Source organism: Macrotis lagotis, chromosome 4 (assembly GCF_037893015.1).
Source record: "Macrotis lagotis isolate mMagLag1 chromosome 4, bilby.v1.9.chrom.fasta, whole genome shotgun sequence".
In the NCBI taxonomy this organism is placed as follows: Eukaryota; Metazoa; Chordata; class Mammalia; order Peramelemorphia; family Peramelidae; genus Macrotis; species Macrotis lagotis.
Window position 1 is genome coordinate 140,127,490 of NC_133661.1, and position 15,576 is coordinate 140,143,065.

The 15,576-nt window shown below is 32.3% G+C and overlaps 1 protein-coding gene across 3 annotated transcripts in view; it reads left to right on the forward strand.

Annotated features, from left to right (window-relative positions):
* The window catches only part of LRRC28 (leucine rich repeat containing 28), a 235,992-nt gene that overhangs the window by 38,190 nt on the left and 182,226 nt on the right, over nt 1–15,576 (forward strand). For all 3 annotated transcript variants that reach the window (XM_074234188.1, XM_074234189.1, XM_074234190.1), the window contains 2 exons: nt 2,983–3,020; nt 3,686–3,823. In XM_074234188.1, the coding sequence (XP_074090289.1) occupies nt 2,983–3,020; nt 3,686–3,823 (176 nt within the window). The remainder of the gene's footprint in view (nt 1–2,982; nt 3,021–3,685; nt 3,824–15,576) is intronic.

Below are 15,576 nucleotides of genomic sequence, written 5' to 3' on the forward strand. Positions count from 1 at the left end.
CAACAATGATTAACCACAATTCCAAAGGACTTTTGGTGCAATATGCTATTCATCTCCAAATAAAAAGCTGATGGACTGAGTACAAATTGTAGTGCATTTTTTCTTTTTATTTCTTTTTTCTTGCTTTTTAAAAAAAACATGGCTATTATATATTTACATGTAATAATAATAATAATTTATATATTTTTATGAGTTTAGTTTGCCTTCTCAGTGAGTGCGAAGAAGGAGAGCGAAGGAAAGAATTTGGAACTTAAAATATATGAGAAAAAATTGTAGAATTGGAAAAAAAGAAGAGGCTGGGTTATGAAGAGCTTTAAATGTCAAAGATGACTTTACATACATTTGATCCTGGGAATTACTAGAGCTCCTTGAGCCAGAAGTGGATATGGTCAGAATCTTCCTTTAAAAAAATTATCTTGGAAGTTTAGTATAAGTTGGAGTGTAAATAATATAGATTCTGTAGAGACTGAAGGCAGAGAGAGCTACATGAAAGCTATTTTAATAGTTTAGCTGAGAGATGATAAATAGCCTAAGCAAGGGTTGTGTGAATGGAGAGATAATGATCATATAACTTGATTTGAAAAGACATGTTATATCAAGGAATCCTTAAGAATTTAAGATTCTCAAACCTTAAAAACACCGATGTTACCAGTCTGGGTGATTGGTGGGATGATGATGCTTTCAATGGTAATAGGATAGTTTGAAAAAAAAAGGGAGAAGAAATAAGTTTTATTTATAACATGTTGCATTCGAGATGCCAACGAGGCATCCATTTCAAGATATCTGAGAAGCAGTTAGAGACTCATGACTGTAGCTCAGGAGAGAAATATGGATATAAGTCTTCTGAATAGAAATTATATGGGGCGGCTAGATGGCGCAGTGGATCAAGCACTGGCCTTGGAGTCAGGAGTACCTGGGTTCAAATCCAGTCTCAGACACTTAATAATTACCTAGCTGTGTGGCCTTAGGCAAGCCACTTAACCCCCATTTGCCTTGCAAAAAAAAAAAAAAAAAGAAATTATAATTGAAATCATGGAAGCTGATAAGATTCCCCAAGTTTGATAATAGAGTGAAAAGAGAAATATGGCCAGGATAGATAGAACCTTGGTGATTAGAGGTTGTAATATCCATAAAGAAATGATCTCTACAGTATCACATGTTATAGGATGACAGGGAAAAGGCTATTAGATTTGACAGTGTGGAAATCATTAGTAACTTGAGTATAAGCATAATTGACATGAAAACAGCCAATTATTTTTACTGCTTAAAACAACTCTTGTGTTCCCCACTTTTTAATTAGATAATTTGGCTTTTGTGCTAATGAAACATTGCTATATATGTGCATTTTACTTGTGTATGGTTTTTTGGCATAAAGAATATGCAGTTTTACTTGATAAGAAGCAGGAAATCCTGCCTAGAATTAATATTTGCATTGCTATAAAAGGTGGAAAATGCTGAGGTCACATCAAAAAGAAATACTTCCTAGAAATATACTTTTGTTTTAAAGTTATTTTTGAATTAGAAACTTGGCAATCCAATAAGATTTTATTAATTTAACAGAACAATAGTTTCCTAAAAGTTCAGGTTTTTTTCCATTTAAATTGTTAGTTTTAAAAGGAATTATTTGGGAAAAATAGATGAGTTTGGAAAGAGGTAGTTATCACATAGTGAATATGACTGAGTTTGCAGAGGTAAGACCTGTACTCAAATTTTGCCACAGACTCAACTATGTGCCCCTACATAATTCAATTTAGGGATGTGCTTCTGGTAGTACCCTAGGATTCCCCACAAATTCCCGTCTGCATTTATTGTTTAGTCCCATAAAATCACTTGTCTCATTTATCCCCAAAGGCAATAAGATTCTGAAATTAAAGCATTACAATTTGACTGAAAATAGGTGTCACTACTGAGAAGATAAAAATTATTACTGATTTGTTAAAAAAAAAAAGCAGTAGAAACAAAACCATTTACATGGTACATAGTTAACTAATACAGTTTATGTTTTAAATGGTTTTTGATATTCTTATTAAATTATTCTATAATTATCAATTATTAAATAATCTTATAAGAGAGGTTATGTGATCCTCAAACGATAGTAGTTGTATTTATTCACCCCTAGAGTGTGCTAAAGCTACTTAGCTGAAAAACTGTTCTTGTGCTTAGAGCTGCCTGGACTTGTCAACATATTTAAAATTTCGAAAATTAGGATTTAGTTCCTTGTTTATTAAAGCTTACTTCAGAGAGAGAAAAATATATTCAAAAGGGGTTTAATATTTCCAAGTAGAAGACTGGATACAAATTTTACTCCCTCCAATTTTTGGTCCACATTTTAAAACTACTTTGCCATACTGGACATCGTTGTGTAATATATTCTATGATTATTCTATGATTTCATTACAAATTTAAAAAAAGATAGATAACATCTAAATTGATATAAATCCAGTTTTTGTAACCTGACTCCTTTTGGTGACTAGGGAAACTAAACCATTTGGTGAATCCTGGTATAACATGAAGAATTACCTTTTCTTTCCCCTCAGTTTATCTATTTTGTAAGTTAATGTGATCAGTAGTAGCCTCAATGTATAAAGAAAATTTGGGTTCCTGGTAGCAGAGTCGGAATATGAAATTATATTCAATGGTAGATTCTATATTTTATTGTCATTGGTTATGATGTGTTAAGATTCATATAATAAGGTAGTGGCTAGGTGGCGCAGTGGATAGAGTACCGGCCCTGGAGTCAGGAGTACCTGAGTTCAAATCCATCCTCAGACATTTAATAATTACCTAGCTGTGTGGCCTTGGGCAAGCCAATTAACCCCATTGCCTTACAAAAAAATAGAACAACTAAAAAAAAAGATTCATATAATAAGAACCCTTATCTCTACTTATTTAATAAACTTCTAAGTCAACAATTTGCCATTTGATGATCTAGCAAAATACTAGTAGGAACTAGCCATAATTTTGCTTTCTCTTTTTACCTAGGTACCTTCATTCAAATAATATAGTTGTTGTACCTGAAGGTAAGTTCCTTTGCAGTTTTGTAATGCATACAGTCTAGTATTGATTTTACTTCGTAGTTTTTTTGTTTTGTTTTCAGAAGCTTACTACAAGAACCTCTAAAGAAGTTTATTATAGTTTTCTTAGTATTCTTCTCTCCTTTCTTATGTGGACTGTTTATCTTCCTTCTATTAAAATTTCAAACTTCTGTAAGTCCTGTGAATTTCCTATCTAATTACACACACACGCACACACACACAAACGTAACTAGTGCTTTTTTAAAAAATAAATCTGAATCCTGATTTTTAGACTTTCCCTATTCAATTATTACATAATATTTTTTGTTTTGGTTATATTTTATAGTTTGTAACTTTAAAGCTTCCTCATTTCTTTTAGACTTTATGTAATTTATTCCAAATTAAATCCCAAGTACAAATAAAAGCAGAAAGATGACCTTTTATATATCTCTATGTCAGAATTTTCACATTTCTAATTTTTGGTCCTTCTCTTCAGGTTATATTTTGAGTTAGTGGGTGTTCACTTCTACAAATTTCTGTTAAACCTATGTTTTACTACCTTACAATCAACTCAGACATGAATATTAATACTAAAATTTTTTTGATAGAAAAATCTCAATAAAGTCTGAACATGGTTAAAATTTTTTTTTATTGGTTTTGTATCATTTAAGCCATTGGTTCCCTTGTAAAGCTTCAATGTCTGGATCTGAGTGACAATGCCTTGGAAATTGTCTGCCCAGAGATTGGTCGTTTAAGGTCCTTACGTCACCTTCGATTAGCTAATAACCAACTGAAATTCCTACCTCCAGGTGAGTCATAATCTTAAGATTTTTTCATTGATAAGACTATAGTTTTAGGTCTTAGAAATCCATTTTTGCTTCTGTGCTTACACACATACACAGTTGTCTTCTTTATTTGAAGATAAAGTTTCTAAAGGGGATTAACATGACCAGTAATACTTTCTTTCCTGAAAACATATAGAGCTGGTTTGATATGAAACTTGAAGCAGTATTCGTACAGTTTTCTTTTTTTCCTTTTAGGTGCATTATTCTTCAAAAATCTTTGTGTTAAAAAAAAAAGCTACCCCTTTTATTCCTGATTCTATGTGTGGTTCTTTTGCAAAAATTATTTATCATGACTTTAAAAAATAGAAAAATGTGGCATTTTCTTCCATTTAACATATTAAGAAATTGATGTTAAAAAACAATGTCAGATGTTTGTGTACATATAGCCACCTCCACACACATACCTTTGCATATGTATGTGTATATGTGCTGAATAAATGTTTACTTAATTGTGTTGATCTATTTGCTCATGTTGATATAATCAAATCTATATCAAGAAGTTGTGGTAAAAATTAAAATAAAAATCTGGTGTTGATAGCAATATTTACTGAGTATTTAAGTCTTCTGATGCATCTGTGTAAAGCATTAAAATCCAGAATTATTTGTAGAAATATTTCTTTTTTCAAACACCTTCAAAATATAACTCAAATGAATAATTGTAAAAGTTTAGACATTTTATTAAAAAAAAACTCTTTTTAAAGGAATTAATTTTAAATCCATACTTGATTGCCTATTTAAAATAATCAATATAATAAATAAAGGTCTAGTATATAATAGGAATTTGGACATTCCTTTGATATTTGAAATAGAATTTAATCATAACTAAATTTTATCATATCTGGTATCCAGAAATCCAGTAAAGTAAATTTATTTTTAAAATTTTGGGGAAAACTCAGTATTTTAACCTTTAAGGAAGATATTTGCAATTAATATGAAATTTAGCCAAGATAGCCATTTATAGGATTAGAGTACGTGTAGTACTAATTTTAGAGATTAGAGGTATATCTTCAAGATCTCTAACTTTTTATTAATAAAAATTCTCATTTAAATAAATTACTTTGTTCAATACATTTTCCTTTGCCTTCCAAATATATTTCTGTCTTGTTCTTGTCTCTTTCCCCCCGTTTTTTTTCAAGAAGGTACATATAAAATAAAGTATATTATCTTATGTTTTTTTCCAGTGTTTTTGGAGACTTATTCCTGTGTGTTAAGCTATATACTTTTTCTTTCAAATGCTACTTTTTAAGAAATGGTCTAGTAAAAAGTAAATGGTATATTTTGATAATTTTTTTCTTTTGATTTATTCAACCACATTGTTGGAATTTGAACTATGGTTTCATAAAGGATTTGTGTTTACTTAGACTTTTAAGTATATTTTGATACTGTTAAGTTAAAAATAATAAGGTAACCAGTTTTATGAATAAATCCTTTTAACACATTCTCAGAATACTAGTCTTTTTTGCCTCTTATTTTGTTGAGCCATCAGGAAATGACGATAGGATGGCACTTTGTTTTAAACTATACTTAAGTCCTCTACTACTCTCAGCCTACCCACTATATCTTGGTTGTCTTCTCAGCTACTTTGCGATCAGTTTTCATTTCTGTGCAGGTGACTCTGGAAGCAATTTATTTCTTTTGTTTTTTTTCTTTTGTAAACGTCAGTTCTTTTTTGCCAAGACCTATTGAATATCTTTACCTCCTTGTACCATTGTAACTCAAATGAAACAGCCTCCTAAATCCATCTCTCTCTCCTCCAAACTAACCTAATTCTGTTGAGGATATCAAGATCTTCCAGTCCTCCAGATTTAAAATCTAAAGTTCATTCTTTCTTTTCCTCAACCCTCAGATCCTATCATTTGCCAAGTTTTCTCAATTCTACTTGCTCAACATCTTTCACATTCATTTCTCTTCTTGTCACTCACTTGACCATAACCTTTATTCAAGCTTTTATCACCCCTTGTTCTCCTGACTTTTTTGATTTCTTATTCATCTGTAAAAAGGTTTTGAGCATGCATTCATGTATAAATTTGTTTATAAATTATATATGCATAATATTATATGAATACTCACATACCTTATAAAACAGGCAAAAATAGAAATTTTATAAAAAGATGAACTAAAAATAAAATATTTGATTCTAAAGTCAATCAGATAACTGATGCTTATTTAGTAAGGCAGTGACTTGGTTAGACTTGCAGGAAAATCACTTTTGCATCTCTGGAGAATTAAATGAAAAGCAATGAGATTATTCTGAACTATTACAGTAGTTCAGAAAGGAAGTAATAAGAGGGTGGCTAGTGGCACAGTGGATAGAGCACTGGCCCTGGAGTCAGGAGTATACCTGAGTTCAAATCCAGCCTCAGATACCTAATAATTACCTGTGTGGCCTTGGACAAGCCACTTAACACCATTGCCTGCAAAAACCTAAGATAAATAAACAAACAAACAAATAAATAAAGTAATAAGATCTTGTACTAAGATGATGGCAGTATAAATAGAGAAAAAGTGATAGAGAGGAGTGATTTGGAAACTGATTTAATATACACACATACACACATATATATATGGTATGGGGAAGAGTGAGAAGTCATGTATGATACTGAAATGTTAGTCCTTGGTGACTAGAAGTAGGGTAATACTTTTGACAGTAATAGTATAACTTAGAAGAAAGGCAAATTTTGTGGGAATGATAATGAAATGAGATCTGTGATCTCTTACAACTCATCTATTTTCTTATGGTATCCATACAATGCCACTCAAAATTAAAATGCCTCTTCCTCTCCCCCCCCCCCCCCCCCAAATAATGCCTAATCTGGCCCAGGGTCATGGAGAGATGAGAACCTGGGAGACTGAGAGCTTGCACAAGGAGAGATGGGTAAGAGGGGATAAAAATAGATATATTTGTGTTGATGATAAGCCCTACATTTGGCTTCTGTGGCAAAGGTAACCCTTCTTTCCACTTTGTTTATTAGTTAATAATAAATCTAGCTTTTATAAATCTCTCGCTTTTATAAAACTTTTTATCATCTACAAGAAACCTTTTCTGATCTCTTCAGATATTACTGTTTTATCCTTGCTGAAAAGACCTTGTATTAATAAATCTCCATAAATACTGTATCCTTTCAATATAATCTAAGTCCCTTGAAGGCAGTATAATTCATTTATATAGAAAAAATATTAATTATTACATAGTATAATGAGATAGTAGAATTTTTTTAGGTTTTTGCAAGGCATTGGGGTTAAGTGGCTTGCCCAAGACCACACAGCTAGGTAATTATTAAGTTTCTGAGGGCCTGGATTTGAACTCAGGTACTCCTGACTCCAGGGCCAGTGCTCTATCCACTGTGCCACCTAGCTACCCCGATAATAGAATAATTAATCAGCTTTCTGAAAGCTTAGACCCAATAGAAAAAATTAATAAGCAATATATTGTAGTCAACTATTTTTTGTTTTTCAGTCTTTTTTTTTTTTAGGTTTTCTTTTTTGCAAGGCAAATGGGGTTAAGTGGCTTGCCCAAGTCCACACAGCTAGGTAATTATTAAGTGTCTGAGACCTGATTTGAACCCAGGTACTCCTGACTCTAGGGCCGGTGCTTTATCCACTGCGCCACCTAGCTGCCCCTGTTTTTCAGATTCTTAAAGAAAATAAATGGAGGAGGTGGTGTTAGTGATTCTTTGGGTGTAAATGCTATCATATTACTTTGTAAAATTAGGTAGAGTTGTTTTCCTATAATACATTGTTTTAAATTTAAGATGTAAGTTGATGGATTTAAAAATAAGGGACAGTTCTTAGCAAAGCAATGACATATAAAAGAAAGCATAGTTAGTGAAAATGAGGGAAAAAGAAAAATGCTCAAATAGTATTTTACTTACCAAAGTGAAGAAACATATTAATTTCAATTTGTTGTGTATGACATTTTAAAAAATGAAGTGGCATGTTAAAATCAAATTTTTACAGAATACAGAGGGAAAAACATGGCATTGATGTTAGAATTTCAGTCTGCATGTTCTAATTTTTCTGATATAGTACTATATAACCTAATAGAGTATTAAAAATTAATTTCAAATTTCATTACTGGCCCATATATTTGCTGACAGGTAAGAACTGTTCCTCTCAGGTTTTGTCTTAGCTGTATAATTAAATGAGGGCATAAATAATTAAGCTTAGAGAATATACATTTTTTTTCATCACTACCTGGCTTTACTTTGTACTTTAAATAACTTAAAAAAAACTAATGTTGATATTCATAGGATATGGAAGGAATTGAACATACATCAGTTCATGGCTAGTTAGTGACCAAATGGCAGAAGCACAGAATTTCTGAGATCAAGTCTAACCTTACTATGCAAAGGAGGAAACTGAGTTCCAGAGGGTCTGAGGTGCCTCTGTATTGTTCTTCATTCCATCTGATTATTCTCTTTACTTAAGTAAATTTTCCCTCTCATGTCTCTTCTTTGCCTATTTTTCTTGAATTAGATTTCTCTTGATTATCTTTCATAATACCTGGAGAGTCAGAAAGCTTAGTTTCCAGTCTTTTACTCTTACTTTCTAACTATGTGACTGAGTCACTTGACTTCAAGATTCAGTTTTCTCACCAGTAAAATAAGGATAATAATCTTTGTTCTATTTCATAGGGCAGCTAGGTGGCACAGAAGATAGAGCACTGTCCTTGGAAGTCAGGAGGACAGGAGTTTGAATTTGACCTCAGACACTTAACACTAACTAGCAGTATGATCCTGAGCAAAGCACTTAACCTTGATTGCCTCACATCCAGGGCCATCTCGTCATCCTGATTCATATCTGGTCATTGGACCCAGGTATCCCTGGAGAAAAAAGTGAGGCTGGTGACTTAGCATAACATCCCTCACTCAAATTCAATTCACCTTTTTGTCATGGCATCATCTGCTCTTCTTTGAGAATAAAGAACAAAAACAAAACTTCATAGTCTTTGAGTAGAATAAATACTTTGTAAACCTCAAAAGTGCTGTAGAAATGTGAGGTGAAAAATCATGTGACTTTATTGCTTCATTTCAACAAATGTCATTTCAAGGTTTTCTTGACAAAGATATTGGAGTGGTTTTTCATTTCCTTCTCCTGCTGAGACCCCATTTGGGGTTTTCTTGGCAAAGTTCCTGGAGTATTTTGTCATTTCTTCAATTCATTTTACAGATGATGAATTGAGGCAAATATGGTTAAGTGCCTTACCCAGGGTTCCACAGCTTGTGTCTGAGGCCATATTTGAACTGAGTCTTGGTTGAGTCTTGATACATTATCCATTATGGCACCATCTAGCTGCCCTTTCAGCAAACATTAAGGTAGCATTATTGTTTAAGAAATTGCTAATTAGGAATGTAGGGATGAGTGCATTCAGGCAGTAAGGAGCAGAACTTGGATTTCAAGTCCAGGTTCCCTGACGTTAAGTCCAGTATTTTTAATACTACAATTCTGTGGTTTTCCAACACTGTGATTCTAGTGGACAGCCAAGATTGGCAAACATCCTTAAAACACTTGGTGTTTTTCCCATTATTGTCAAGTTCATATAAAAAAGCATCTCAGTAGTAGATTTAATTGTTTGTGGAAAGCAAGCCAGACAATTGAGAAGCCTAAGATCATGTCTTTTATGAATTTGTCAAAAACACTGTGAACATTTAGCCTAAAAAGTGAAGACTTGGGGGGGAACATGATTATCTTCAAGTAACTAATTACTCTGGCTAAAGAATTGTTAAGAAAAATGACTAGAAACTAGAAACAATTGCTGTAGTTCTTATGAAGGGATAATAGTGCCATTGTAAATAAAAGATATAGAGGTTTAAGAAATGATATTTGGGGGTGGCTAGGTGGTGCAGTGGATAGAGCACCAGCCCTGGAGTCAGGAGTAACTGAGTTCAAATCTGTCCTCAGACATTTAACAATTGCCTAGCTATGTGACCCTGGGAAGTCAGTTAGCCCCATTGCCTTGCAAAAACAAACAAACAAACAAACAAACAAAAAGAAATGATATTTATCCATTTTTAAAAAGCAGCACAGAGTTTATTTTAATTATCTTGATGGGCTTATGTATTATTGTATTTTATATATATTAAAAGTAATTTCAATAGTTCAAATAGTTTAAATGTCACATAACCTTCTAGTTTCTACTTATTAATGGCTATTAGCTAATCTCTGCATCTTTATGCCTTTATTCTGTACTTTTTATGTTATATTTTTCAGAAATTATCTTTTCTAAGAAAAAAACAGACTATATTCATGTTTTGAGCATTAACATAAATCATTTCATATAGAGCATGGTTTCAATCCAGAGACTTTTTGAAAGAAAAACAGCCAGAATGTTTTACCATTTAGGTGTTATAATTAGAATGAATATGTATTTCTCAAAAATAAATATTGTCCATATATATGTGTATGTATACATATATATGCATATATATAAAAATCCTAATTTTTGTTCTTTTGTTATTATAGATACATTTTGATTTTAATATCCCTAAGTTATAACATCTTGTAGGTCCTTACTTAAAATAAGATTGTTTACTCAGCAAGTAATGTTGTGGTTAAGCATTGTTTTAGTGAATGAAAACTTACTGTTTTGCCTAATTGCTGCTTAATATAAGGTTTGATATGATTTATATTACTTAACCACAGCTAGAAAATATTGACATTGGTATCTTGCCATTTATTTTCCTACTGTTGCAAAATGATTGACACTAGTTGAAAATAAGATTCTTATACTTTGTAATAGGTTACTTTGAAGACTTGTACAGCTTCAGTTTGTTAATATGCATTTGAAAATCAGTAAAAAAAAGCCTGATATATTAAAACCAACTTGGTTTAAAAAAAGAAAAAACTCCACAAGTATTATAAAGATGCAGGTCCTTGATTCCTTAAACATAATAAAATGTCTGTTCTCATTCTTTAGGCACTGTTGCCTCTCAGAATTATAAGAAACTTTCATTTTTTTGCTGTTTTCCTCTCTTTTTTCTTTTTTTTTATGGCGGGGGAATTTTGTTATAAGAGATGACTTTGGGAAGGGAAAGAAATTGCACTGGAAGTATAGATAAAGTAAAAATAAAATGTTAATAAAAACTTAAAAAAAAAGATAGTTTTGTTTACATATGCCATCTTCTCCCCCTTCATGCTGAACTCCTGGACTCTCTTTAGTACCCACCTCCCCCCTGCCAATCCTAAATGAACCGAAGAAAAACCTTTCATAATTTGGGGAGAGGAAAGATTTACAGAAATATTTGGAAAAGAATTTCATAGGATGGAAAAAATTGGGTCAGTTGTTTATGCCCACTCAGAAAATGTCCACATCAATGAGATAACAAATCCATTAAAATTTAATAATTTGAAGCAGATCATTCTAGAGTTGGCCCTCAGTAATTCTTAGATCCTCAGTAAAGTTACCTTCAATTTAAACTGTATGTTTCTTGTTGGACTATGATTGTTCTCATGTTGTTTAATAAACTCTAAGCTCCCTTGGGAGTCCCTGAGATTACTCACTCTTAATACAGTTTCTGGCAATTTTCAAATCTTAATAAATGCTTGTTGATTAACTGATTGTAATATGACTTCCATCTTTATTACTGCACAACTTGAAGATATGATGGAGTCAGTTTGAACAAGCTAAGCTGATTGTTTAAATTTTAACCTGAGCGTTTATACTGTTAAATTTTCAGTGTGTGCATCTTTGAAATTAACAAATGCTACAAATCTGGGTTTATTTTGTTGATTGTCTAGAATGTGATGGTAAAATATTAATACTGCAGATTAACCTTAAAAGTGCATCTAGTACATATTTTGGGGGGAATGCCTATTCTTAAATATGTACCAGAATTCCCCTGCATCAACTCCTTCCTAATGTCTAACATCATATCCTGTGTACAGTAAGTTGTTAATGTTTATTGAACTGCTTAGACTAAATATTAACTGAGATGTGTACTCAAACAGTAATAGTAAATATATCATACAAAATCCCTATATTTTTATGCATCCAAATTTATTTTTCAGGTTTTAATCTTTATTACTAAGGGAATAGTAAAAATATCTTGCTAGAGAAGTACAATCTGTTTTAAAAATTGAAATTCTAATACTAAGAAATAAGGAATTGAATACCACTTTTCTATAAGAAATCATTAGCAGGTGGATTTCAGAAAAATCTGTAAAGATATGAAATGATACTGAGTGAAATGAGCAGAACCAGGAGAACATTATACACATTGACAGCAACCTTATAGGATGATCAACTATGATAGATTGAGCTCTTCTCAGCACTAAAGTGAACAAAGACAATTCTAAAAGACTTGTGATGGAAAATGTCATCCACATCCAGAGGAAAAACAATGGAGTCTGAATGCAGACTATAGCATACTATTTTCATTTTTTAAATTGGTTTTGTGTTTTTTTACCTCATTTTTTTTTTCAGAGCAAAAGGTTCTGATTCTTCTTTCACAACATGACTAATATGGAAATGTTAACATGAATGTACATTGCATATATAACTTCTATAGATCACTCAGTGTCATGGGGAGGGAAGAGAGGGATGCAGAAAAATGTACAACTCAATTTTACAAAAAAAAATCAGTGTTGAAAACCATCTTTACATGTAATTGGAAAAAATTAAATTAAAAAATTTATAACTAAGAAAATAATATAGTAATCTTGTTTTGCAGGTCATTGAAATTGGACAATATATATCAGTATCAAAGATGAAGCACAAATCATAAACTATCTTAAGAAAACAAATCAGTTATTTAGTCAGTAGAATATGTTCTAGGTCTCACTGTCAGAACAGCTTCAGGAAAAAAGTTAATATTGAGAAGCTGGTCCTTTGCTGGGATGTGAAGCTTATGTGCAGTAAAACTACAGTTCCTTGCAGGCAGTCCAGGCTCCTCTCTTCCTCTTCTTCAACTCAACCCCCAGCTTATTGTTTATTCTAGATATAGATACTGTTGAACAAGTTCTATAGGGCATCCAATCGGAGCAGTAGTCATTCTTCATCCATTTGATCATTCCTGTATGTATGTAAAGATTAAATTCCTTTGAGTGCTTAGAGATCCATTTGAGGAGAGTACATGTTGTGATTAGTGCAATGCATTCAAGAAAAACTAAAAGACCTCACCATTCATGACAATCACTCCTCAACCTAAACTCTCTGCTGGATTTCCTCCTTATCAGTGGATATTTTGGTGAGCATATATTTTCAGTTTCATGCTTCACCTGATGATTATTAGCAAATACTTGTTAAACAATATTACTTTGATTATTTGTTTTTTTCTAAAGAAAAAAAGATTAATATCACATGGAGAGAAATATAAAGGAACGTCATAAGTGTGAGCAGGTTATAACATATACAATGAAAAACTCCAAAGGAGTAGAGAATGTTGTTGAGTAATTTATATAACAGAAAGCAGAAGATTCCTATGGAGAAGTAAGGTAGAACAGGTAGATAGCCAGATGACTTCACTGGTCCCTTTGAGTTGTCAGGAGAAATTGAGGAATGTATACATCATTTTAGGTGGACCTTCATTGGTGAATTTTTAGGAGAACATGGATAAAATTCTGACAGGATGGTTAAGCATAGATGTTTCTTTTCATCTCTTTAGAGAAAATTTCTAAATCCCTTTGGTTATATGTTCCAAACAAAATTAGTTCTATTTGAACTTACTTCTGTCACATCTAGACACTCGAGAGGCAAATAATGTCAAGAGACTGGTAGTTATTTTATCTAAGATCTTCATACTGTGAACCTAATATGAGATAAAGACCTAATGTTTAATTATATTGATATTTTTATATTAGTAACAGTTTGATTTCAGTATTTCAGAACCCAAATTAGTGGTTACTTCAGGTTATAAAAGATTGTTTAAGGGCTAACAAAGATAAAATAGCACAGTTATGTGTCAGTGGATTTTATATGGGTCTAAAGGGACTTCTCAACTGTTATTTTACTTCTGAAATGAACTGGAAAAAACCTCTGTCCACTAAAATAGATTAGCATCTTCTTTGCAATTTATTGTCTTTCAGAGTTGCCTGAGACTGAGAGGTTGAATGACTTGCCCAGTAGCACTTAGCCAGTATGTGTTAGAGGTGTGACTTGAATGAGTTTTTCTAATTCTGAGGCTAATGCCATGCTTTGTCCTGTTTTTCATTTCAGTGGATTTTTAAAAAATTAAATACAGTTCAAAATAAATAGAGTACTATATTACATTTAGTAAGATATTACATATTTGGACAATATTATAGTTAGGTCTACTCAAATATTTAATAGCATATCAGTTTTTGAGGACTGTTTTAGTAGAGTACTTGCTTTGAAAGGTCTCCTGAGCCAGAAAAGCTGTATCTATTAATGGATTCTATCTGTATGTCTTAAGTTGAGAGATTATATCATTCAAACTGATGCAAACATGGGCAGGTAGGTGGCATGGTGCATATAGCACTGGCCTTGGAGTCAGGCAGACCTGAATTCAAAACCAGTCTCAGACACTTGATTGGGCAAGTCACTTAACCCAACTGCCTCACTTTAAAAAAAAAAGAGTAGACCATAGTTTCCTCCATCTTAGCAGATGGTGTTTGTGAGCTTCTAGGGCTAGAAAAATGAATCATATATTAGCTAATCTTTCAGTGGATGATCCTTTCAGAATTTGGTGAGGCTGTTCTTCAAATGGTAGCCTATCACTAAATCTGGACTCAAAATTAATCCAATAAAACCTTCTGGAGCTTTTGCTGCACTGGTCAGATCTCAGGATCTCATAATGAAATATTGGAATAAGACTTCAATAAATATTTTTGAAAATTCTGCAATTAGTGATGATTTTTTTAAAAAATGGCAATTACTTTTAGTTAGCTTTTGAGTCATTCTGAAAAATAGAAATATGAACCATTGAGATTTTCTAAAAACCTTTTGCTTGGTTACTTTTCTCTTTACTCTGTGCTTTTCAGTAGACAGGAGGACATTTCCAAGGTTTTTTTAGACTAAAGAATTTTTTCCACATTTGCTAAATCAATTAAATTCTTTTTCAAAAAATTTAATTAAAAAAATTAACAAAATCATTTTTCTTCATTTTTTTTCTTATTTTCTTTATCTCCTGATTCTCAACTTGGCCAGGTCTAAAAAATGTTTCAATCTGTACCCTAATTCCATCAACTTTCTTTCAAGAGATGGTAGCTTGGTTCATCATAGATCCTCTAGAATTGTGATCGACCATTGGCTGGGTATTGTGTTGTTCAAATTTCTTAAGGTAGATAAATAAATAGATCTACAGAGTGTTAAGCATGTACCTATGTGCCACACAGTTCATAATCTCAAGGGTCTTAGGGGAAAATAAAGCATAAAGGATAACTGAGATGAGAAGTAGAGGTGGGGGGAGAAAGTAGGCTGTGATGAGGAAAGTAGGTGGTGATGAGGAAAGTAGAATAAGCACAAGAGCAAGGGAGCAAGTCAGCCCTTGTGGAGATAGAGCAGATTGGATTGTGAGCTGAAAGTGAAGTAAGTGGCAGAGCTGGGCTTTGATGATTCTGGACAAGGATTCACCAATCAGTATATAAGTCTCAGAGTAGAGTTATAAAGTTGTTATTTTATAAATTGTTCTCTAGGTTCTCACATCTCTCTGCATAATTTCTTATGTTTGCCCAAGTTTTCTTTAAAATTATTTCCTTAATCATTTATTATAACCTGATAGTATTTCATTAAATTCTTATACCATAATTTGTTCAAAGTT